General features: G+C 33.6%; 2 protein-coding genes across 3 annotated transcripts in view; one reads left to right on the plus strand and one right to left on the minus strand.

Annotated features, from left to right (window-relative positions):
• NT5DC1 (5'-nucleotidase domain containing 1) overlaps window positions 1–25,777 on the plus strand; it is a 241,868-nt gene that overhangs the window by 33,850 nt on the left and 182,241 nt on the right. The window lies entirely within an intron of this gene.
• Window positions 211–12,759, minus strand: COL10A1 (collagen type X alpha 1 chain). Its single transcript, XM_051997578.1, has 2 exons — window positions 12,609–12,759; window positions 211–2,099 (listed from the first exon to the last, which is right to left on the minus strand). Exons 1-2 carry the CDS (start codon window positions 12,757–12,759, stop codon window positions 211–213), a joined length of 2,040 nt encoding a protein of 679 aa, XP_051853538.1.

Genomic DNA, 25,777 nt, shown 5'->3' on the forward strand with positions numbered 1-25,777 from the left:
AAATCCTTAAAATGAGAGTGATCTTCATATTTAACTATGTATTTTTTCAGCTTATGTTTCTAATGGTAAATTTGTCTATCTCAGACATTTGAAAAGTAGTCAATTTTTGCAACATAATGGTATAAGTAGGAAATGTATTCTAGGAAAACATCTCATTAAAAATGGTTTTCAAGCAGACAATGTAGATTATGTTGCTACAGCAGGATATTTTTATGTTAAAGCAAATAGAAATCCTGAGAAAGATGAATGAACATACTCAGAAGAATATAAACCATTGGATTCTGCATTTGGTAGCTGTAACCATACTTGATCATTTTCTGTAAGATCTATGACGGTACTCCCTGAAGCCTGATCCAAGTATCCTTTTGTATATTCATCATAGGTGTACATTATGGGAGTACCATTCTTATACAGGCCTACCCACACATGATTTCCTTTCACATGTACATGGTAGGAGAAATAATATAGACCTGGTATCCTACAGGTAAAAATTCCAGTTCTTGGATCATAATGCCGTTGCCTGTTATAAATGATTTTGTCAAATGGAATGGGAGCACCTATTGCTGGGTAAGCTTTGGAAAGAATAGCTGTGAAAGCTGACACGGGCATTCCTGTTATACCCTGATTTGCACTTACTAGAGGTGTCCCTGATAGGCTTGGTCTTTGCCCAGCTTTTATAAAGCCCTCTGGCATGACTGTTTGACCTGGTGGGCCTGGAGGCCCTGGGGGCCCTGGAAGTCCAGGCTCTCCATTATGGCCTCTTGGACCTGGCAGTCCTGGTGGGCCCATTGGTCCATTGAGTCCTTTCGTTGCAATCCCAGCTGGGCCAGGCAATCCTGGACTTCCTGGGTCTCCTTTAGTCCCAGGGAATCCTGGGATTCCTGGTGGCCCAATTGGGCCTCTTGTCCCTGGTATTCCTGGAGCTCCCCTAGCACCTGGCTCACCATTGTGTCCTGGTATGCCCTTAGCTCCAACTGCTCCTACAGGGCCTGGTAAACCAGGAGAACCGCCCAATCCAGTGTCCCCTTTTGGTCCTGGTAAACCTGGGTTGCCCTTTGGACCATTGAGACCTGGTTCTCCTGGGTAGCCTGGTTTTCCTTCTAATCCAGGTAGGCCTCTATCTCCCTTGGCCCCTGGGTATCCCACAGGGCCTACTGGTCCTGCCTCTCCTTTAGAACCTGGGATGCCATGGTTACCTGGTATTCCTTTTGGCCCTGGGGGCCCCATGCGTCCTGGGGGTCCATCCAAACCTGGTTCCCCTGGGTGACCTGCTGGCCCTTGTTCCCCTTTGATTCCTGGAGCTCCTGGAAGGCCTTCAGGTCCTCTCTGCCCTTTCATCCCTGGCAAGCCTGGTTTACCAAACCCAGGTGTACCTGGCATACCTGCTATTCCTGGAGCTCCCGGAAGACCTTTGGTTCCAGGTGTCCCTGGCAATCCTGGAGCCCCATTGACTCCTGGCTTTCCTATTCCTGCTGCCCCAGGTTCTCCACGAGGACCTTGGGGACCTGGTAGACCAGGTGGGCCTATTTCCCCTGGGAAACCTCTGTCTCCTTTAACACCAGGCTGTCCTGGAAATCCATTTTCTCCCCTTTTCCCTACTCCAGCAGGCCCTGGAGGCCCCATGGGACCCTGTGGACCTGGATGGCCTCTCTCACCTGGCCTTCCAGGAACTCCATATCCATTTTCCCCCTTCTGTCCATTCACACCAGGAATACCTGGTACACCTTTTTCTCCAGGAAGACCCCTTGGTCCTGGAGCCCCTGTTGGTCCCTGTGGTCCTGGTTTGCCTGGAACAGATAGCCCAGCTGGGCCAGGAATTCCAGGAGGTCCTGGTGGGCCTCTTGGCCCTGGTAAACCAGCAGGTCCAACTTCTCCTTTGTCTCCATATGGTCCTCTCTCACCTGGCTTTCCTGGGAGGCCTGGCAAGCCTGGTTTCCCAACTGCGGACAGTCCTGGTGGGCCTGGCATACCCGGTTGTCCTTGAGGCCCTGGGCTTCCATAGCCTGGCTTTCCTGGAGGTCCAGAAGGTCCAGGCTGCCCACGAGGGCCGGTGGGACCAGGTGGTCCAGGAAGACCTTGTTCTCCTCTTATTGGTATGCCTAAAAGACATTACACACGCATACACAAAAAGGAAAAGTTATGATTTTTGTGGGGAAAAAAATCACTTCCCAGTGCTGGAAAAAGATTTTGATGCCATCTAATTATTTATTCAACTTTTACAAATGATCCAAATCTACACCCACAACAACATAAAAATCAACTCATTTTAAAAGTCATATAGAGAAGGTGAATTTACAACTCTGGTAGTATATTACAGTATTTTAACAACACAAGAGTACTGTAGATACTTTTAATTCATTACAACTTCTAATGCGCTATGTTGGGATTGTGAAATCCATTCACCTTAACAATTCAGCAAGCATTAAGTGCTGAGTTTGTGAAAATCCTTGTGTTAGGCATTGAGTGTACAAAAATAGGGGGAAAAAAACCCAAAAGATAAATAGTTCCTGTCCTCATAGTTTACCAGAAATTTAGAGTTCAATGGAAATTGTTCCAATTAGATGTTCTTAAATTTTCTTCAGATTATATGTATAGATATACCTGATTATGGGGATGTGTGTGTGTGTGTGTGTGTGTATAAGTGGGCATGTATACATGTGTATGTAGACATGAGACTGTACCTATATTTATACATGTATAGATGCACTAGAAAAACTGAACATATGCAGAGATAGAAATTTGAATTTAATGATTTTTTTTTTTGCTTTAACAAAAGCTATTAGAGTTTTAATGAAAAACTTATTTGTTACAATTTAGAAATGATATTGAAAACAGGAACTGTCTTTTGCCTTTCTTTGTATCCCAAGCATTTAACAAACTGCCTGGCCACATAGAAATGCTTAATAAATGGTTATTGCCTGAATGACAAACCTATACTGAATGATGTTTAAGTTTATTTAGACATCAGCCTAAATCTTCTTTCATTCTCAAAGCTAATAGCAAACCTTATTTTCCCTCTTATTGAGGCAGAATCAAAAGAAAGCATCATTAGGAAGCTAAAAATGAAAGGGTAATTTTGATGCTCTGTTTAGGACATAAAGAAATTATGCAATTTACTATCTCTGAGAGAAGTCACTTAATGTCTTTAAACCTGTTTTCTTATCTTTAAAATGAGGATACCTAAAATCTCTTCCATCTTTAAAGCTATGATCCTATGTTCTTAAGCAATCAAATGTGCTTAAATTAGGCTTATTTGGATTTTTACCCAAGTTAGATAAATATTCATATACTTCTTTTTTTGTTGTTGTTATTGTTGTTTTTTAAGGCCCCACTGCTATCAGGTCTATGAATGCAAAACTTGTGTTGTCCACCTTCAGTGCCTAACATAGTATTTTGTTTGTATTATGTGTATACAAAAAGCACAAATAAATGAATCAAGGAGCATTCATTGTGACCTGGCATGAAGATTTTCTCAGTAATTGATGAGTTTACCAGTTTCAGGCCTATATTTAGCATATTTAAAAATGCAAGGCAGAATCCATTTTAAGTTCAACCAATGCTGGAGTTATCATTACTAGGATAGCAGAAGTACAAAGATATATACTCCCACAGGCTAGATCAGGAGAATCTTATTTACTAACGAAAGGACAGACCTGTACTTAATTGTGATAATTTAAGAGTGAAAAAAGTAAAGGAGGGATCTGAGTAGAGAGTTCTTTGAGAAATTTAAGGAGAGAGAGAATGCTTTTCAATGGTGAGACATCATGAAAGAAGTAGTACCTCAAGGTGGGATTTGAATGAAGACCACCAGGTAAGGACATGAAGAAGAAAGGAAGAAAAGCACATTCAAGGCCTAAGAGTTGAACTAAACAAATTTAGACAAGGGAAATGGAATTATGAAAATGGGAAATGGAAAAGCTTATTATTTGGCTAGAATATTGAACATATATGACTAGAAAGAGTATGATAAAAAGCTAAAAAAAAGAAATTGGATCCGTGCCTCAAGGGACCTTTGAATAGCAAGTTCAAGATCTTATACTTTATCCGAAAGGTAGGAGGGAGGCACCATTTTTTTTTTTAATAGAATAACAAATTGTATGGATTCAGTAATTTAGTAAAAGAGGAAATAAATGACTGAACTAGAATAGTTGCAGTAGTAGTAGAAGATGCTGGATATAAGAGGTTACTGAAATAGCAGAGATTGCTTTTAGAAGCTGATTGAACATGAAAGATAAGGAAAGATAAAAAAATTAGTTTGGCTCCATTATTTGTGTGATAGAGAGAATCATGGTACCATTAACAAAGTTGTATGTAATGAGGGAAAATTTTAGTTAAGAAGACAGTTAATTCAGTTTATATTAACTTTGAATAATGGTGGAATATATAGAAACAAATAATAGTAATAGCTAAGATTTTATGTAGTATTTTGAAGTTTGCAAAGCATTTGTCATATTATATCTAATTTAATCCATACAACAGCTCAGCAAGCAATTGGAAATATGAGAGGGGGCTGTGGAAAAGTTTAGGATAGAGATATATTCAGGAATTGTGGACATAGAAGTAAAAAATTTAAGATATGAGAATATTTAAGATCGTCAAGACATAAAGTGTAGAGAGAAAAGAGCCCAGCAACTGAAGAAACTTATGTAACATTAATTTTGTGTGGGAGGAAGGAGAAAAAGTCCATAAATGAGCTCTGTGTGTGTGTGTGTGTGTGTGTGTGTGTGTGAGAGTAGGCATCTTAGCTAAAACCTAATGTGGAGTAATCATTATAATAGATATAGAATTGGTAAAGACCATGTAATACCTCTAGTCCAATTCCTTTTGTTTTACAAAAAGGAAGTGGAAGCCCAGGGCCATTCAGTGACTTATTAGGTGATACTTGAACCCAGGGCTTTGACTTAGGAGCAGTATGCTTTCTACCATGCAACAAAAATGTCAAAACAGATATTTTTTGTTTCATTCAACTAACTTGTTGTGATAGTTAAAGAATTCCAAACAACAGCTAGACGTAAAAGCCAATGTGGAAATACTGGATCACTTTACCAATATAAGTAAACACCATTGTGTTCTGATGAAGTAGCCCATACTTAAGAAAGAAGCCTCTAGGTAAATAAAGTATTGGATAGAGAATAAATGTAGATACATTTTCCTTATGTGATGATCTTTGATATATTATCTTGTTCATTAACTTCAATATCTATATTAAAATTTTGTTTCTATATATATGCACGTGTAAAAAATATATATAGCATTGTGTACACATGAGATTTTAAAATATTTTAGGCAATGATATATTTATGTATAATATAATTAAATATATAGTTGCATATAATTTAATATAACAAGATAATATATATAATTTTCTTAATAGATGAAAGGTAGATATATCACTAGATTAGAGATATATGAAATGTTGCATGGATTAGATGAGATATAGAGAGAGAGAGAGAGAGAGAGAGAGACTGCGCGCAAGCGAGCACTAACTGCCAGGAAGACTTGGCATCATGTTCTGCTACTTGGTATTGCAGAATTCTCTTATTCTTTTAATGCTTTAGGTGCTAATCTGAATTTTAAATAAAAACTCTAGAGATAGCTAAATTATTCTTTGTATTATATATATGCACATAAAACACAAAAAGATTACAAATTATGATTGAGACAGAGGAGAGATGATTTCTCATGTTTTATAACATAAAACAAAGTTTGAAAACAAATGGAAAATCCTAATAAATGGGGGTTAGAAATGTCTCTTTAAAGGAGACATTTTATTGTAACAATTAAGCCTTTAATATTATCAAAAGTATGTGATTGAGAAAATCATGTCAGAGGTAGGCTGTAAAAAAGTTTATTTCTATGAAAAATTTTCACCTATTTCAAGATGCTGCTATCTTGATAGTCTTAAAAAAAATTGTAACAAGATGGTTTCCTAAACTACTGAGGAAAAATAATTGATGCATTATCCCTATAATTAAATAATATCCTTTTCTAAAATAAATCATGGTCAATAGCTTTTATAGATCCATAATTTTGGTATGTAAATAAAATCGGGATTTTGTTCAAGGTACACACAATAAAATCATCTGGAACTCATATAGATTGAAAAAGAACATAATCTATGATGACAGATGATGTGGTAATATGCAAGGAGTCATCCACTCAGAGGCAGAACTCTCTTAGAAGTGTCCATTATTCTGGGTACAGTGCCATAATATAAATCTGGCTTCAGCCTCCAAAATGCTCAGATGTATGTACTGCTGACTAGTCAGGGATGGCTTTTTCTACTGTCAAATTAGTAGGCTGACATCCAATAATTTGATTAAATTAAGGTAAAGGTAATGCCATCTTTGAAAGCTAGATTTCTCTGTGAATAGAGTGCTAGGAAGGAAGCAATGTCAGGAAGAACTGAGGTCAAATATAGCCTCAGATACTAACTTTATGACCCTGAACAAATCACTTCAACTCTATCTTAATGCACTGAATAAAGAAATGGCAAACCACCCCAGTATCTTTGCTGAGAAACCGCATGGATAGTACAATCCATATGGTCACAAAGAGTCAGACAGGACTGAAAAACTAAACAACAACATCATCTTTAAAAGAAGTCTAGTTGAGAAGTTTATAAATCATCAGAATGAATGTTGGAAAGCTTCCACAAGGATGGAATCATAGTTTGCCAGTCAGATTATGAAATTTGTTGAGATGCAATTTAGTGTGGAACATAGTTTAACTTCTTTGGCTCTACTTGATTATAGATCTTAACGTTCAGCTACAAAGATCTATATTTTCTGCACATGTTCATTTCTCAAATGTAAATACTTTTATTTATAAATTGATGATGGGCCTGTTTCATTTTCTATTGCCAACTTGATTTATATATTTGATCTAGGTTTTTCTGTCATTATTATCATTAATAATGCTTGTCAGTGAAGGATAATGTGTTTTTGTTTTAATTTTTTCATTTTGTAGTAAATACTAGTGCTGCTGGTGTGTAATTTTAATTTTGGTGTGTAAATAAAACTGGGATTTTGTTTAAGACACAGTGAAATAATCTGGAACTCATAGATTGAAAATTATTATTATATTAATTGTGTTTAATATTTTGACTTACTCATACCTGCAATTTGTTGTTGTTGAGTTGTTTAAGTAGTGTCTGACTCTTTGTGACCCCATTTAGGGTTTTCTTGGCAAAATTACTGGAGTGGTTTTGCCATTTCCTTCTCCAGTTCATTTTACAGATGAGGAACTGAAGCAAACAAGACTAAATGACTTGCCCAGGAGGATCACACAACTAGTAAGTGTCTGAGGCCAGATTTAAACTCGGGATAATGAGTCTTCCTGATTCCAAGACTAGTGCTCTATCTATGTGCCACCTAGCTTCCCTGCTACCTCTAATTAATAGGTGGGATTTTACTTAAGATACTAATTGTAATCCTTTGTAGTAGAAGAATAAGCTAAATGCTAACTCCTGGATTTGTTAATGTAATGCTGTACAAATTAATTTCTATTTTGTGGTATTTAGGAAAATCTCCAAAAAAAGAATCAGAATTTATCTATTAAAAACAACTATATCTTAAGTAAGTGTGTCTTTTACAAACAGGTTTTTAATAAAAACCACAAGCTTTCAAATGAGAAAACAAAATCTTTCCTACCAAATAAAACCAATTTTTGTTGTATTCATCAAGTCACGAAGTAGATGTTGATGATATTTATGATAGCCTTTTATATCAGTTTAAAAATAGAAAAACCCATTAAAATATACAATGTTAGGCACTGTTCAGTAGATACCTAAAATTTAATTACATTCAAATCCTATTGAAGAAGACATCTTAACTGTGGCATTATTTTAGACAGCCTAGTTGAGTGAATACAACTTTAAGTAGGTGTTGATATTTGTCTAGTTTTTGTTAACATTGTAAGAAAATGAATTTGAATCACAAGTATCTACAAATATGCTATTAGAATAATATACAGAAGGTATTATCCAGGCTATTTTTCCTTAAATTACTAATGTAGCAGGGGTCTGTCTAAACGACTTTCAAATAGTTTACTACTTTGAGTAGAATCATGGCTTCCTGCTTCCCAGTTGTTGGTATAAATTTAATACTGTATATGAAGCCTTGATGAAAGAGATTGGTGGTATGTAATCTTTGTTCACTGTTGCCTTTTTTCCCTCCAAATATCTGAAGGCAAAGCATTCTTTGTTTTATGTTACTACAGAAATAGAGTTTGCTAGATTTTGTTGAAACAGTGCTAGAGGCTGGCCTGTCATTTTTCATGTCAGTGATTTTTGTTGAATTAAATAGATAATATAACTTCACTACATCAGTCTTAAAATCAGGAAGACCAGGGTTTTAATCCTGCCTCTGACAAATAATAAATGTGTGGCTCTAGATGAGAAATGTTGCCTTGTGATGTCTGAGGCAGCTCTCTAAATAAGTGTTATGGAAACATTATTTATTTGAATGGGTTGAGAGAGCTTCCATATCAGATGGTCTCTTACGTTAGTGAAATCACATGTTCAGGACTTTCCTACTTCAACTTCCTTCCCTCTGCCCAGCCTTAAAGAGAGAAAATGAAGTAGTTTATTTTTGCTTGGATTTTTGAACACAGGGAATTCATTGAGTAGATTTTAGGGAGTCAAGGAACTTGGATGGAAAAATAAGACATCTTTATTTCGATATAATTTGTTTTCCCTTGTAATCCTATATATTTTATTTTTATGTATTTAAAAACTTTATTCTAAGGAGTCCATAGGCTTCACTAGGCTGATAAAGGGGTCTATCAGACACATAAAAATCTTAAAAGCACCACTAGTTACTGTGATGAAAATGATATATTGAATTGTGCCTTCATGATCTGATAATATGAATATGATACAAAGTGCCCAAATTATTTTATTGTCCATTTTATTTAAGGTATTAGCTTTTTATTGATTATTGATGGCAGAATAAAGAAAAATCCAATTGGTAAATTAGAAAAAGACACTTACATTATGAAAAGTGTAGTCTAATGGAACAGATACTGTTATTAGGAGTCAAAAACCCTGTTGCCTTTGATGCCACTATGGGCATGTAGTTCTTTCCCTCACTTTTATAAACTTATCAAATGGAAAGAATAATTCTTTTATTCCACAACTTACATTGTGGAATTGTGTTTTGGTAAACCTTAAAATTATTCAAAAATATGAGCTATTATTTTGAAAAGAATTTAAGGAGAAAAAAAATCAATTACTATCTAAATCAGTAAAAGGCACTATCTTCAGGTAATAAGTTTATTTTTTAAAAATTCAATTAATTTCTCTCCCTTAAAAGTGGAAACAAGTAAAATAAAGGGAAGGAGAAAAAAGTAATATTTATTTTTTCTGAAATATGTCAGCCAGTGGTGAAATAAGTAGGAGAGTATGTTTTATCATGAAGTGGTGGATGGAATCACTAACTTTTAATGTATACAGATTATATAGCAAAGCAAAATGTCAAGTTTGTGGAAGCCAGGTAATATGTGATGATTTATACACTCATGTTTTCCCTTCACTGAAGCCCATTTTCTATTAGAACATTTCACCTACAACCTTTTCCTATTGTTTTTATCTGAAGTCATTGTAAAGCACATCATTTGTGACCTAAATGAGACGTGGTTTACTTCTCTGTTATATGCTACCACATCTGACAGACAAAACAATCCCTAATTACAGCATTTCTTTTTTCCAAACCAAACTTTCTCTGTTACTCTTTGAATTTTCTTTTAATTTTAGAAAAGTATCAAATAAAACATTTTTCCCTTTAAATAAGGAAAATCAGTTGTCTTACATTTCCTGAAATAAGGTCTTTGGAAAGATTTCCCCATAGCTCTACACTTTCGGTGGACATAACCCAGTATATGTAACATTTTTGATTCCTTTTTATCAATAGGAAGATTTGTCTACATAAAAAAATTGAGTCTTTTTGGTCTTGTGAAGCAGGGCAAGGCTCAAACTAAGTACAGGTAACATCAGATGAAATGTTAATACAAAAGAAGCACTATGTTTCCCTTAGTCTTTGCATATTAAACAAGGAAAGAATTGTTTAAAAAATGTTTTTTAAATGAACAAAGGAAACCTGCCAGAGATTTCATTTACTCAAAATATCCCCAGCCAGTGGTGCAGCAAAGGACTAGAATTAGAGTTACCTAGCACAATAAAAGGCTAAAAGAAAGGATCACACTGCAAGTTTATTTAAGAGGCAAAGCTTCTGGGACCAGGCCATACTTCTTTGTTGCTTCTGTAACTGTTCAGTATTAATAGTTCAAAAAGGTAGAGAATAGTTAACTATTTTAAATTTCTTGAAGTAAACTAACAGTTTTTTTTTTTAATGGCATAAATATCTTTAGTTGTTTCAAGTATATTGCAATGTTCCTTAATTTTCAGTTTTAGATATTATGTAATAGTCAAACTCACAAGTTGTGTTGGCCTCTAAGTCAAATTCATTATAAAACAAAATCAGGCTTTTATCAAAAATAACAAAAATTTGAAAGTAACTCAAATTCTATTCCCTATATCAAATTTACTTTTGCCTTTTAACTATGTAATAATTTTACTTTTATAGTGTCTAGCTTGTACTGGTTGCCTGAATGTCTATTCTCTTTTGTAAATTTAAAAAAAAAAAATGCTTCCTGGACCCTCTCTTTCTTTCCTTCCTTTCTTCCTTTATTCTTTCCTTCCTTCCTTCTCTCTCTTTCTCCTCTCTTTTTCTCTTTTCTTTCTTCTCTATTTCCCTTCTTTCCTTCCTTTCTCTTTCTTTCCCCATGATAAGTGCTCTTCTCAGAGTCATTTTGCTGTAGTAAATAAAGATCTGTCATGGAAGATCTCAGTTCAGATCTCTCCTCTTCTGTGCACTCTGTGACCTTGAGTAAGTTACTTAGCTCTCTTAGTACCAGAGATGACTTTTGGACCAGATCAAATGCTCCCTCACATTGGATAGAGAGAGTTTTCTTATCTACTATTTTCCTCTCTTGATGACATAATTGGTCTTCTTACTGTCTTTTTCCTATAATATCATCTACCTGAGAGATACACAGTATAAAATACTTTTTTTTTTTTTTTTAAAGAAAAATGTAGTTTTTTAAGATTTTTTAATTGTTCCCCAAAATATGTAGGAAATGTCATTCTGGAGGGAAAAAAAAGCCAGAATTTACCATTAAATGAACATAGAGGCATATTTAATGGCAAAAATGACAAATGCTCTTCATTCAGTAAAGTCCCTAAAATCTTTCAAAATGCTCTTCTGGAGCCACAGAGGGAATTATTGAGTAAATGGATTTGTTTTATAAAGATTGTAAGCTTCCACTACTGGAAGAGAAAGGAAACCCAACTTCATAGTTGAATTTCTTGAGAACATAATCCCATATGGTTTGTAATGTGTTTAAAAAGATTGCTTCCAAATGAATGAGAATCATGTCCTTGGGTGAACAAGCTTTGAAACAGGAAGAAGAGGATTTGATGATTCATAGCAAATAGCCAAAACTTGGGTTATACCAAAAAGTATTGTTCATTAAGCAAAAAAATTAGTTCATTTAATTTTGGGGAGAAAAGGGTTATGTATTTATTTTGGACATTTTCTAATAGGTATTTTAATGGCATTGTATGAATAAGAAGGCATATTATTGAACCGATGTGATTTTAGACAATTTTATTTTCCATATTAAACATTTCAATATCTCATTTTCTACTTTCATATTAAATATTTCAATATATTTTGTTATTTGTGATGTTATTAAATGACATCTTACTTGAGATTATCTTCTAATGGGAAATATGGCAAAAAAAAAAAAAAAAAAAAACTTGCCAGTATTCAGGTGCTGTTTGATGAAAAGCTATAGGACACCTGAAATTTGTATTAGAAGCTTAGTGAAAGTTAATTAGGATATCTATTGATTATCAGAATTAGGAGATTTTGTAAAAATTGTTAATCTTATCGAATTAATAACCAAAGTTTAATGTTGCTAAGTAGTGTGCATATTACATCCTTCAGGTTGGTTAAAATAGTTTCTAATAGTTTTTCTTTCTAAAATCAATTACATGTTCAAGTGTTAGCTGCTTTTTAACAAATCCAATTATTATATTTGCCATTATTTTTATCTTAATCTTGAATTCTGGTACATAAGAAGGCTATAATAAATGTATATTGAATGGATAAGATATGAAGAAATTTTTTAGGTATCCAAAATCTTTAATTTAATTGTTCTCCCATTTATAAATTGGATGATTGATTTTGGCTAAAAGCACTTGATTCCTTTTGGGTAATTAATTTGCATTAAAGTATTCTTATTTTTGCAATATCATCATTTGGGAGGGTAAATCCAAACAGGAGAATTCAGAAAAATTAAATATTTTATAATATTCCTTTGGCATTTCCACTATATGCCTGAGGGGTTATTAATACTATTCTGTAAACTTTCTTTTCTCACAAGCCACTGTAACAATCTGACCTTGTTTAGGAAATTGAAAACAATTGATGCTAGTCATAGGATTTAGTTCCTAGGTAGAAATAATAAGAAAGGGAGAAAATCTTCAGAATTATCTAAAGAAAGTAACAGCAGCTTAATAAAAGCAAAGAAGTATTTTGGCTTACCTTTACTCTTTATGGTGTAAGGAATGAAAAACTGTGCCTTTGAATTGGGTGGTGGCCCCTTTATTCCTGTAGGGGATTGGAATCGTTCAGCATAAAACCCACCATGAGCAAAGTTAGAGATCAGCAGCAAAATGCCTATCTGTAACAGCATATTCCCAGACTAATTCTGCAAAAAATGAAAGAATGATTTATATATGTGTGTGTGTGTGTGTATGTATGTATATGAATAACATCATAAATACATATTTATACATTTATATTTTGTTGTCTTGATCATGTCAATTTGAGGGGATATTTCAAAAATGAATTTTTAGCATTTTCAAATTTACTCTGCTATTTTAGTAATCCTGTTGAATGTACTTGAATTATGGCAGTTCATACTTTGTTTTCTAAGCATATTTCTTAATTGTGTTTTGAAACAATCTCTTAGTGCTCTGGGCAACTCATTGTAATTATATAACTGCATATAAAGGGCCCATAACCTACATATATGTGCTTATATACCAATGGAATTACAGGGCCAGTTCCTATCCTATTTTGAAATTACATTCTCGAAGGTGAATGAATTACTGAAATTTGGGGGATTTGCTGTGTCTCATCTGACACTTCCATTGAATATATAGCATTCAGAGGTATTAAATGAAAAACTCATGACAGGTCTATTAAACATTTCATGATCTTTGAAAGAGAGTCTACAGCAGAAACTTCAAATAATCCTAAATCAATAGTAGGATCATTTAGCTCTAACAATCATGTCAATATCATTTTAATTTACACAGACTAATAAAAATCTTTTGAACTAATTTTTAAAGGCAAGGCAACTTGATCTTTATTTACAGAATAAATATCAATTCCTAAAAGTTTATACTTTGCAAGTTAAAATGGATGCTAAATTCAAGTCAAATTATAGACCTACCAGAATGCCAGGATCCTTAGAAGATTGTTTTTCAGTCTTTCTCAATGTGTACCTTCACTCCAGTGAAAAGTGCAGAAGTTGTCCTCTCAAAAATCATCCTGGTGTATTTATACTGTTTGTTCACTTATTACATGAAGTGGCACGTGGGATAAACTCCGCCCAAAGAGGTACTAAGCACTAATTATGGTAGAAAGTTATATTTGGGCAGACATACCAAAATCATGTGAATGTCCCTTTTCTTTGTGTTTCTTTATTGGGAAAAGAGACTCTTTGACTTACGTATGTTGTCTGAGTTATATTGCATGACAACTTTGTCATTTTTCTCTAAATTACTGTTCAGATGTTTAAATCTATATATAAGATAGAAAAATTATGCCTTTTCTATTAGATGGATTATTATTCTGTTTGGGTGATCACTCAGTGTTGTCTAAATATTGAAGAAGATGTTGTATCCTATATAATCCTATCCATTTTTTATATAACACTTTCAGTATAGCCAATTAAATTTTCAAGGGTGTTTATTTTGGTAGTTTTCACCTTTTTATTTGATTCAAAGAGAAGATATGGGTTTCTTATTGATTTTAAGGATTTCTGGTGTGTTTGGTAGAAAATTTAGTATTTGGTAAAAATTAATTTAAAAAAAAGGAAATTCAAAATTGATAGAATTTTCCTTTCTAGTTTTTTTTTTTTTTTTAACTGTACTTTGGCTAAATTATATTCACCAGAAAGAGGGATACACATTTAATATAGCACAACTTTTTAATGTACATATATTTATACATAGCTGTGTTCATACTATATTGTGTTTTAGATTCTCCCTTTATCCTGATACATTGTATGTATCAATAAGCTTTACATTTTATAGAAACATTGATATTGATTTACATATTATTGCAGTGCAGCTATCTGTTTAAAAGCCCTAATGATATATTCATGTTATCTAATTGTGATTATTTCATTATTGTTATTTTGACTTCAGAAAAAATATTTTTATTAAAATTTGTTCCTTTTTTACTTTTTTTTTTTTAGTAGACTGAAATACTTTTACAGGTCTTGAAAAACATTCTACATTGATCAAAATAAAATGCAAATATAGGTTACAAAAATGTATCCTCTGTATAATCTGAGCCAATGCTATAGCAGTCTCAGATATCAGTCAGTCAAAGCATTTATTATATGCTTACTATGTGCCAATTTCTTTGCTAAATACCAAGATCATGAATAAGTGAATAAAGACAATAAAGACATTAAGTCTACAGTTAAAAACTTAGATAATATTTTATTTCATGAATTTGGATCAAAAGACACTTTGAAAGTAAAATACATAGAATGTTTTTTATGGATGGATTGTGCCAGAAAGGATAGGATTCCACATAGAGGCAGAAGTATATTATTTCTGTTTTTCTGCATAGTGAAATAAAGTCTCAATCCCAGACTGACTAATAATTGGAATGAACATTTTTAGCACCTGTGTTTAAAAGATTGGCCACATCTACAGGTATATAGTTTTTGTTTTTTTGTTTTTTTTTTAAGGAAAACAGGCATAAAAAACCCTACCCATTCTATTTCTGTGTGTGTTCTTTCATAAGGAATTATTACTTCAGAAGAAATAATGACCTTTTCTAGTTTGCTAATTCCCATATTTAATTCTTTTTACAGTTCCAGTGTGGGAAGATGTTTATATATATTTACATGTATATGTATACCTAGGTTCAATAATTCAGATTAATTGGGATAATTATCAAGATTTCAGTTCATTTTTTTTTTTTAATCAAGTACATACAATTATGCTTAGGTCTTCAGAAGATAAAACAAAAGTAATATAAGCCATGGATCAGGCTCACCAGATCCAATAGATGATGTAGTGAAACAATAAGCTAATTATGTAATGACAGATTAATGTTATAAAAGCTTAGATAATAATACATTAAAATAACTCTGAGAGTTAAATACTCTCTGAGAGTTAAAATAACTTGACCAATACATTAAAGACTAGTTAGGATTTATATATAGGCAGAGAGGAAAGTGTATGTTGAGGTTGCAGAAAAGGAGAATCATACATAGCAAAAGAGAAAACTTTTACCTGTAAATAGCGTGGTGATGATCAAGGAACAATGATGACACAAATCTGGCCTTAGGGAATGATTTATATTGGGATATAGTAGAAGATGAGATAAGATGAGTAAAGTGGGGTCAGATCAGTAAGGACCTTAGATACCAGCCTAATGAATTTGGATTTTAGCTTATGATTACTGACCCCCTCCTCCTGTCTCTTTCTGTGTGTGTGTGTGCGCGTGCGCATGTGCACCCATGCATGCACACGTACATATACATATTTGTACTACTAGTCTTTATATTAAGAAATAATACAGTGAATAATAGCTATTACCAATAAGCTTTAAAGTTTATTTGGATGAATGCATAGAAATTTGCCAATTTGATCCCAGCTTGTGATCCTTACTCTGAAGACTTGTGGCTGTCCTTTATTTAGAATTTCAGCTCTAGGCTATTTTGTCTACTTCTTCTATTTCCCAACAGCCCACAACTATGGCACACTGTTTGAACCTCTTTCAGGATGTCATTACAGCAGTTCTTCTCTCCCTGTGTTCCAATTGCCACACTTCAACTCACTACACAACAGATGTTTCAGTTTTCAGTTGTCATTTTTGGTTTCTGTGTGTCCAGTCCATGGGAGTTATATTTTCCATGGTCACTGTTGCTCATTGACTGACTACATTATTGAACCTCATAAATAATGAGTTTTAGTCTTGTAGTATCCATGTCCTAGGTCCCATTCAATTTATTTCAACACATTTATTAAACTATGTTCAATTTACTGTACTGACAGCAAGGGATAAAAGACATAAAGGAACTTGACTTAATTTTAACCGTTTTACATTTTGAGGAGTATTGGGAAGATAGCAGGTATGGATAGAGATAGGGACCCCTCTTTCTGAATAGCACTGAGAACTCCTGGATCAGAAAACTCCCTCCATTAATAGAGTTTGCCATCTTCTCTTTCAATTATACTCTTAAATTATCTAAAGTACTACAATATTAACGGAACTGCCTAGGCTTACACAGTGAGTATATGTCAATGATGGGATTTGAACCATAGTCTTCCTGGGTTTGAGGCAGATTCTTTGTCCTCCATGTTCCCTTTCACAAATAAGTATAATGTCTGGGTGAAGATTGATTTGGTCAATCTCTGGAAGCACCTTATTTCACTTAAAATAAATGACAAAGTTTTAGTCAGGTGAAAATACATCTCAATGGAAATCAATCAATCAGAGGTATTAATTGAGTCAGAAGAAGACCTGGACCTCTTAGTCACTCAACTTGGTATTACAGAAAGTCTGTTTGAATTAGTTGGGATATTTGGTCATGGTATGTGGAGTTTATACAAAACCAGAAAGCTAGTTTCGAATGAGAACTGATCATTCTGAAGCTTAGTGGTAGAAATATCAAGTCAGCAATCATTTATTAAGTGCTTACTGTGTACCAGCTGCTGTATTAAGTAAAACCCCAGAGAACAAGTTGCTTGACCTTGTTCTCTTTTTCCTAAAGAGTCCTTAGTGCATAAGTGTCTGATAGCAACTATCTCCACAGATTGTTGAGGATAGCCTGGAAGTGACGAAGAAAGGCAAATGCAGGGCTCTAAAAAGAGCCCAGCAGAAATCATAATTAAGAGGAATTTTTTGAGAGAAATTTCTCCCCTTAAAGGGGAGAAAAAGACTTCCAGAATCCAGCATCTGTAAGTTGCTTTTTTGGGACATCTCCCTAATATTTAGCATAGTAATCTGCACATAGATGGTGCTTAATAAAAGTTTATGCACCAAACTTGGGCCAACATTTCCCTGAATTCTGTATGTACTTGTGGAAGGCTTTATCACAAACTTATGTGGGGATAAGAAGAGGAGGAAGGAGTTGTTTTGCATCAGTTGTGTCATCATAATCATTTGTTTCTAAAAGCAAGTTAAATCTGGTCCATTAATTGATAACAACTAATTATCATGGGGGTAATATTCTGCTGAAGAGCTCCTGAGCTATAGCACTAGAAAGATATCCTTCCTCCTTTATCCCCACCCCAACCTCTCAGAGATACCCATGAATTCTGAGGGGATATTAATGGCCAAGCTCTGGGGACATAACCTACTCGCATGAGGTGGGTTTGGGTGACTTAAATCCAGAGAACATACTCTAGTATAACACAAGGAAAATTGAAGAGAACCTTCACTAATCATTTGGGAGATTAGAAATAGCTTCATGAAAGTATCTGAGACAGAGATAAAGAGGGAATGCATTAGTGTTGTTAGGGGATAGTTTGTTCATATAAATTCTCTATCCCTACACCCTTCTCTTCACATTGTGCTAACATTACTTACTTATCATAGTTGAGATGAAGTTTTTTGGATGTTAGAAATTTAAAAACAACAATCTCAGTGCATTGTTTAGCTAGGGATATTGCTACATGGAACCAGGAGCTGGAGTGCCAAGATTGGAGAACAGTTTGGCTGGAATGTAGATTTTATAAAGGAGAAAAATATGTTGAAAGGGTAGGTAGAAGCCAGGTTGTAGTGGATCTCACATGGCAAGCTAAGAGAAGTCACTTAAGGTATTTGAACAAGCTAACAACTTACTCAGACTTGTATCTTAAGAAAATTGTTTTGGCAGCTAAGTGGAAGTTGAATTGAATAGGGGAGAGACTACAATTCAAGAGACTTAATAAGCAATTTCAGTAGTCCAAATGAGATGTGATGAGTGTCTGAGGCCATGTGGTATAATGGAAAAGTGCTTTCAATATTGGACTGAAAGTTAAGAACCTGGGTCTTAGTCCATTGTGGCATAATGGAAAATAATCGTTGGATTTAGAATCAGAGAACCCAGTTCTGATATTTCTTGGAACTTTGGAGAAGCCATTAACCTCCCTGTGCTTCACTTGGCTCATTTGTAAAATCAGGAACTTGGACTAAGTCATTTCCAGATTTCCAAATGATTTAGCCATATGAATATAAAATATACAAATGTGGCTAAGTATGTGGGCATTTACAAGTAGATTCCTTTTTTTTTTTTTCATAAACTTATAAACATTGGTGGACATTTGCCAGTCTAAAGAATGGTGGACATTTGTCATTCTTTAGATTCCAAAGTCTCAGCTCTTTAACACTTGAACTCGGGGTGTCATTTTTGGTTAAGTCTTGGGTGTTCAACCCCTTATGTAAATAGTGTAATTATTTCAGTATAAGGATATGGCAGTTATTTGCTTTGTCAGTCACTTAAGAGGTCCTGGCTTGACCAAAACACATTGTAGCCTCAGAATTTGTGTGCTATGCCTCACCCAATTGTATGTTTAAAACTATTTTTATTCGGGATGTTTTTTGGTAGTTGTTTGAAGTGACTAGCTTGTGGCTTTAGTATGAAACTCCATTCGACTTAAAACAGAATGGTCTAGCTCTGTAACCTGAGTCTTTTTCATTTCTTTGAATATGAATAGTGTTTTTACAAATCTAAAAACCAGCTACTATTACTTCTCCTTTTAAAAAATTTACCTGACACTTCCTTGCCACCTTAAGTAGCATTATATTATCACCTAAAAATTCCTGATAGAGAATAATTATATAATTATAGTATTTCATAGATTCATGAAAGCTGAAAGAGACCTTGGAAATCATTTAGTTTAATGCCTTGAATTTTAAATTAGTGAACTATGGCTCTTCTATAATTGCTCTCTTCTAATATTTAAGTTAAATTTGTTTCTGAATTCTAATAGTTTGAGTGAGACTGAATAACAAAAACTGAAATGACTTACAGAATTTGATTTGTGTATTTCTTATGCACTTATGCCCTCTATTGGCATTTATGTAGCACTTAAAGGTTTGCAAAATACATTTTCTTATTAAATCTTCACTAAAATGCTGTCAAGTAAGCACCAGAGGTTTTTTTTAGCCCCATTTTATAAATGAGTAAACTGAGACTTAAAGATTAAGACTCTTTTTCAAATGCCTGTACTGATTCTCAGTCATTGTGCCATGCTTCTCTGTCTCTTTTGTTTATTTTGTATATATTCTAAATTTACTTACCTGTGACCTGTTTGGTATCCTCCTCCTGCCCCCAAATAATAGAACAAAAGCTTGTTGAAGGCAGAGGCTCAAAGAGATTTGTATTTTTGCACCTGGCTTGATACCTGACACATATTAGGTACTTAATAAATGCTTATTGGTTGATTGAATAAATTATTTACCCATGATCAACAGAGTTGAAGGCAGGATTTGAATCCAGGTCCAACAATCTTTGAGAAAAGATTGGAAAGGGGCCCTATATCTATGTATCTCACTGGAGGCCTAGTATATTTCTTTAAAAATAATAAGTACTTAATAAGTGTTTGTTGAACAGAATTGACTCAACTATTCCTATTTTAAAAATCAAATTCATTAAACACCTTACTATTTCCCTAACCTTTTATCCCATTAATAGTTGAAATGGGAAAATTGCCCAGAAACTTAGTGAGGATACTTAGATGCTCACAACTTTCACCACTGCCTAGCCCAAGCACCCTCCTCCTTAAACCACAGTCCTAAAAAAAAATTAAAAGAACATTCATAGGTGTTACTGTAGACTCTGGAGTCTAAAAATGAGTTATTTTGATAAATAGTTTAAGTTTAGCTAGTGGTTAACTACCTGCTGTGAGTCAGAACCAAGAAATTTATGTGTAAAAACAGGTGCTTATAAAAAAAAAAAAATACCTGAATCTTAGGACTTTTTTTCAAGACCAGACCAAAGAAAAAAAGGTGCTGTTTTTCAAAAGGTCAAATGAGGACTTTCCATTCTAGTTTATGTGCCATTTACTTTAAGAAAAGTATTTAAAGAGTTTATCATTTCATGTTCCTTTCCTACTTCATTCCGCCATCTCCAGTTGTGTTAACATTAGTTATGGTTGAGGTGGAATTTCTTGGATTAGTTAGAAATAAAAAGCCTCAAGATTTTTTTGTGGCTCAGTTCCCAAGTGCTTCTCAGTGATAGATATCACCATCCTGATCGAATGTCAAATACCAACTCTCCCTGTATTTTAGGCTCTGTCAAAAGGACTGAGAATGCGAGTATGCCATATGACTCTTGAGTCAGAGGACCTGAGTTCCAATCCATCTTGTAATGACTGAGACTTTATGCAAGTCACCTAATCTCCTGGGCCTTAGTTTCCTCATCTGTAAAATTTTTCATTAGACAAGTTAGCCTCTGAAAAATATAAAGTATATAGCTAACCACAGAGACAAGTTAAGGAGCACAGTAATACCTTGGCTCTTTGTTCAATCATTTTACTGATGGAAGGAAGCATTGACAATGAATGAGGCAAAGTTACAGGTTTGGGCTGGGATACATTGTTTGGGTTGTGGCTAGATGATTCTGTAGGAAATTGTGAGGAATTTTCTGAATTATCAGACATAACTTCAGAGTAGCTAGTAGCATGGTTTTCAGCTTTCATAACCTAGTCCCTTGAGGTTTTTTTTTTCCTTTTTTAGTAACATTTAAGTTGCCATTTTATGGTGGATCTATTTACAAATTATCTCAATATTTGTAGGATTGTCAGTTCTTTACTACAATTTGAAGGTTGGGAATTTCAGTACTGAGGTTTAGCAGTTCATTATCAATAAATTGTAAATAAATAAAGTTCTGTCACCCTCCAAAAAAGTGGGCTTATTTGAGAGGTCAGAATGTATTTGATATACCTATTTTTATCTTAGAAACATTATGATATAGAATATATTTTCAATAAATTTTGATTTATTATCTTGTATAATATTTGTAATATCTAGATTTCTTGACTTTTAAAAAATATCATCTGTTGAAGGGAGCTTGTGTTTAGCCAAAGTTGTAGAACCCCATGGGTAAATTTTATTTTATTTTTATTTATTTATTTGTTTGTTTGCCTAGGCAATTGGGGTTAAGTGATTTGCCCAGGATCACACAGCTAGAAAGTGTTAAGTATCTGAGGCCAGATTTGAATTCAGGTCTTCCTGACTTCAGGGCTGGGCTCTATCTACTCGGCCACCTAGCTGCCCCACTATGGGTAAATTTTAAATTCTTAATAACTCTTATTATACTTTAATACGTATAATAAATATGTATACATATATTTTAAAATTTTAATCAGAGTTCTTTTCAAAAATCTTCACTAGCTCTCTTTATTATTATTATTATTATTATATTATAATTATATAATTTATTATTATTGAATAGGTATCTGACATCCTTCAACCTTTCCAGTTTTATCTCACATTTCTCTTCTCCATGTACTCTGGTGTTCTACCTAAGTGGACTATTCTTTGTCTTCTTAATATTTATTTGATTCACACTTCTGCCTCTATGATTTGTTCACAGTGCCTGATATATTCTCCTTCTCCCTCATTGTTTATTGAATTCTTTAATGTCATAGACAACCCAAATCAATTCTCTTTGTTTTAGAACTCATTACATTTTTTCAGTACTTTATGTTTTAGTTATCTATGTTCATATCTCATTTTCTTGTTAGACTGTAATAAGCTCTATGATGGGCAAGGAATATTCCTTTAAAAAAACTTTGATTCTTCCCTAAAAACTTAACATTGTCTTCTGCCCAAGTTTAATAAATATTTTTGATGAGTTTGACATTAGACTTTATTAAAAAAGACTTTCTTTTCCCTTCCAGTTCTTTAGAATTTGATGGTAAAAAGGAATTTCTATTAATTTATAAATTGACTTCTATACTGCTTAAGCCTAATTCATTATTAAATTTATTAAATATTCATTATGTCTGTACTGGATACCAGGCTTGCATTCACTTCCAGACTTATTTTCCATACTTCTCTTTATCTGCTATTCTGCTACTGTGGAGTATCCTTGTATATAAGGCTCAGTTCCCTGAGAATGATTCATTTCCCTTGGACCAGCATTTTAAGAAGAATTGCAACTATGATTCATACCAGGATTCATTCTTTGGATTTTTCATTTTCTCTTCTCTTGTTTTGCTCTCTCCCTCGCCCCTTCCCCCTCCCACCCCCCCCCACTTTTCACTTTCAAGCTGTCTTTCAAGACAAGATGTTGTCTTTAATTAGTGAAAAGACTCCTCTAAGATTACATTTGAATAATGTTAAAGTAAATCAGGTCTTTAAAAGTTGACAGTGAGAGAAAGAGCATTCCAAGGATAGAATTTAAGTAGTACAACATCAAAAAATGGATGGAAAAATGGAGTGTTGTGTGCGTAGAATGGCAATAGACCAGTATGGGTAAATCTTAGAACACTGAAAAGAAAATTGGAAAGGTTTGAGAGAGTCCAGTTGTGAAAACCTTTACATAGTAAACAAAGGGTCTTTTTTTGTGTTACTTGTTTTCCTATATAATCCTGAAATTAATAGGGAGCTACTAGAATTTATTTGGCAACTGTGTAGAACATTTATTAGAATGAGGAGAGACTAGAGTCAGGGGAAATATTTAGAAGACTATTGCTGTTGTCCAGACAAGAGACGATTAAAGCTTAAATTGAGATAGTGGTAATGTGAATGGAGAGGAGGGGATGTTACAAAGGTAAAAATGACAAAATTTGACAACTTACTGGGTATACAGAGTGAGGTTCATTAAGGAATCAAGAAAGACCCCATTACTACAAATCTGGATGACATAGTACCCTTGATATTAAAAGGGAAATTTAGAAGAGGAAGAAAATTTTGAATGAAGGATGATGGATTCTGATTTACACATATACTCAGATGAGTAAATATTAGATAGTTTGAAGAGAGAGCACTAACAATTAGGTTGACCCAGGTAGACTTTGTGAGGTGATGCCTGAGACTGAGCACTGAAGAAATCTAAGAATTCTGAAAGGTAGAAATGGGGAGGGAGTACATTCGAAAGCAGGATGATAGAATGCTGAATTTAAGGAACACCTAGTCTGGCAGTTTGGCTGGAGTGGTATTTTGTCATATTTTAAACATGCTCAAGTCAATTAAACTTTGGACTGATGATTAATCCCTGTCTTTAGTGAACTTCTGTCTTCAAAAGAAAAAATGACTTGTACTTTACAGCTGTAAATGGTATCAAATAACCCTGTGTTTGTATTGGCATCAGAAATTTTACATTTTTTGTGAAATTTGCAGTATTTTTAATTTAGTATTATAACCTATTTTGAAATGTTTTTGCTGGAATACTGTCCTTTTCACATTTGGGATCAGTCAATAAATATTTATTAAATAGCCTCTATGTTCCAATCTCTGTGCTAAATGTATAACTTCAGGTATTCTCTATCTTTCATAGAAACTCAGACCGAAATATATTAATTTCAAATATTCCCCCAAAAAATAAACCTATAGGTAGACAAATGTGTCTTAGTTTTTAAGTGTCTTTCCTTAGTTAATGATTTGTAATAGCTAACTTAAAGATATTTGATTATTATATATTTAATCAACATTTCATATAATTCCAATAGACTTGTGATGGAGAGAGCCATCTGCATCTAGAAAGAGAACTGTGGGGCTAAATGTGGATCACAATGTAGTATTTTCACTTTTTTTGTTGTTTGCTTGTTTTTTGGTTTTCTTTCTCACTTGATCAGATTTTTCTTGTGTAGCATAATATATATGTATGTGTGTATAAATATATATAGAAAAATTGCACATGTTTAACATAGATTACTTGCTGTCTAGGGAAGGGGGTTGGAGAAAGAGAGAGTAAAAATTTGGAATACCAGATTTTACAAGGGTGAATGTTGAAAACTATCTTTGCCTACATTTTGAAAATAAAAAGATAATATTTTTAAAAATATCAATTTACACATGCCATAGAGAACTCTTTAGAAGTTTGCCTTTTAAACTATTACACAGTTATATGGATATTCTGTTTTACAACAAAAGGTAGCATATGGACTTTGATTAAAATAGAATAATGAAAGTACAGTGTCTGAAATAAAAAGTCCTTCTTTCTATAGCTTTACTATTCTTTGATGTGATTTATCTATGAACTTTAATTTCTTTCCATTGGAAAATAGAATTTATCTTTTTCTTTGGTATATTGCCCCAAAGAAGAAATATAAGAACAAGAACAGAAATAAAAATGCTAGTAAACTTTTTTGCAGTATTTTGCATTCATAGATTAAAAGGCAATTTAATAAATTGATAACATTAAAATATACCTTTTCTTACTAATTATGAATGTGCAAAAAATTTTGGCAAAAAACATTATCTAATAAGAGAATTTGGGTGAAATCTTGGAAAATTCTGGATCTCTGTGAGAAATATAGGACATCGTCAGTTTGTTTGAAAATTTTCCAGCATGTTGCCCATAATTTTTTTAGGTAGTAAAATTTAGCAAGTAAATTTATGTTATTTTGGACAGAAACTTTATTAAATGCTATGTAGGTGAAAGTGCCTTAAATAAGATTGTTTAGGAGCAGGAAATGTCTGTTTTTCATGTCTAGCATTTATCAAGTAGCTTCTAAGAAAATAGTTTAAGAAATACCTTCAATGATAATGTTTATTTTCTGGAATCATGTAAAATACTTAGAAATCCTATCTTAATTTTTACTGTATTTTTCCTATTGAACAAAATTCCCTGTATTTCAAAATCATTAAATTTTAGTGGAGCCACTTTTTAAAAAATTTGCTTTGACTCACACAAACAAACTTACCATTATCTACTACTTTTCCCCTCTAGCATCTTCTACTAGAATATCAGCAGAGGGAGCTAATACTTTAAATTTTTTTAGGTAGCTAAGTCACATTGGACAAAATGATGGGGTAAAGAAGACTAGAATTCGGATCCTACGTTGAATACTACTCAATCTCTGTCCTCAATTTCCCCATCTGTAAAATGGATATAGTAATGACACCTACCTTCTAGGGTTATAGTGAGGATAAAATGAAATCATATTTGTGAAGTGCTTTGCAAACTGTAAGGAACTATGTAAATGCTAGTTATTTCATTACTAGGTTTTTTTTATTCTAATTCCCAAACATTGATGTGACGTATAGCGGAAGCATAATTGAATTTTTTGATGTTTCTAAAAACAAGAGAGACAGAAGATGGAGATTATTTTGCCGGTATAGAAGTACTGTAATTACTGAGTCCATGAATTAGAATTATTCTGTTCATTCAGCAAATATTGAATCATCTTTGTGGGAATTAAAAAGCTGGTTATATGACACACTCCTTACAGAGTTATTTACACATATGACTAATATAAGGCATACTGTAAAAGTGAAGTAAGAGAGCTTTTTAGTTTCATTGA

Source organism: Antechinus flavipes, chromosome 4, assembly GCF_016432865.1.
Source record: "Antechinus flavipes isolate AdamAnt ecotype Samford, QLD, Australia chromosome 4, AdamAnt_v2, whole genome shotgun sequence".
NCBI classification, from domain to species: domain Eukaryota; kingdom Metazoa; phylum Chordata; class Mammalia; order Dasyuromorphia; family Dasyuridae; genus Antechinus; species Antechinus flavipes.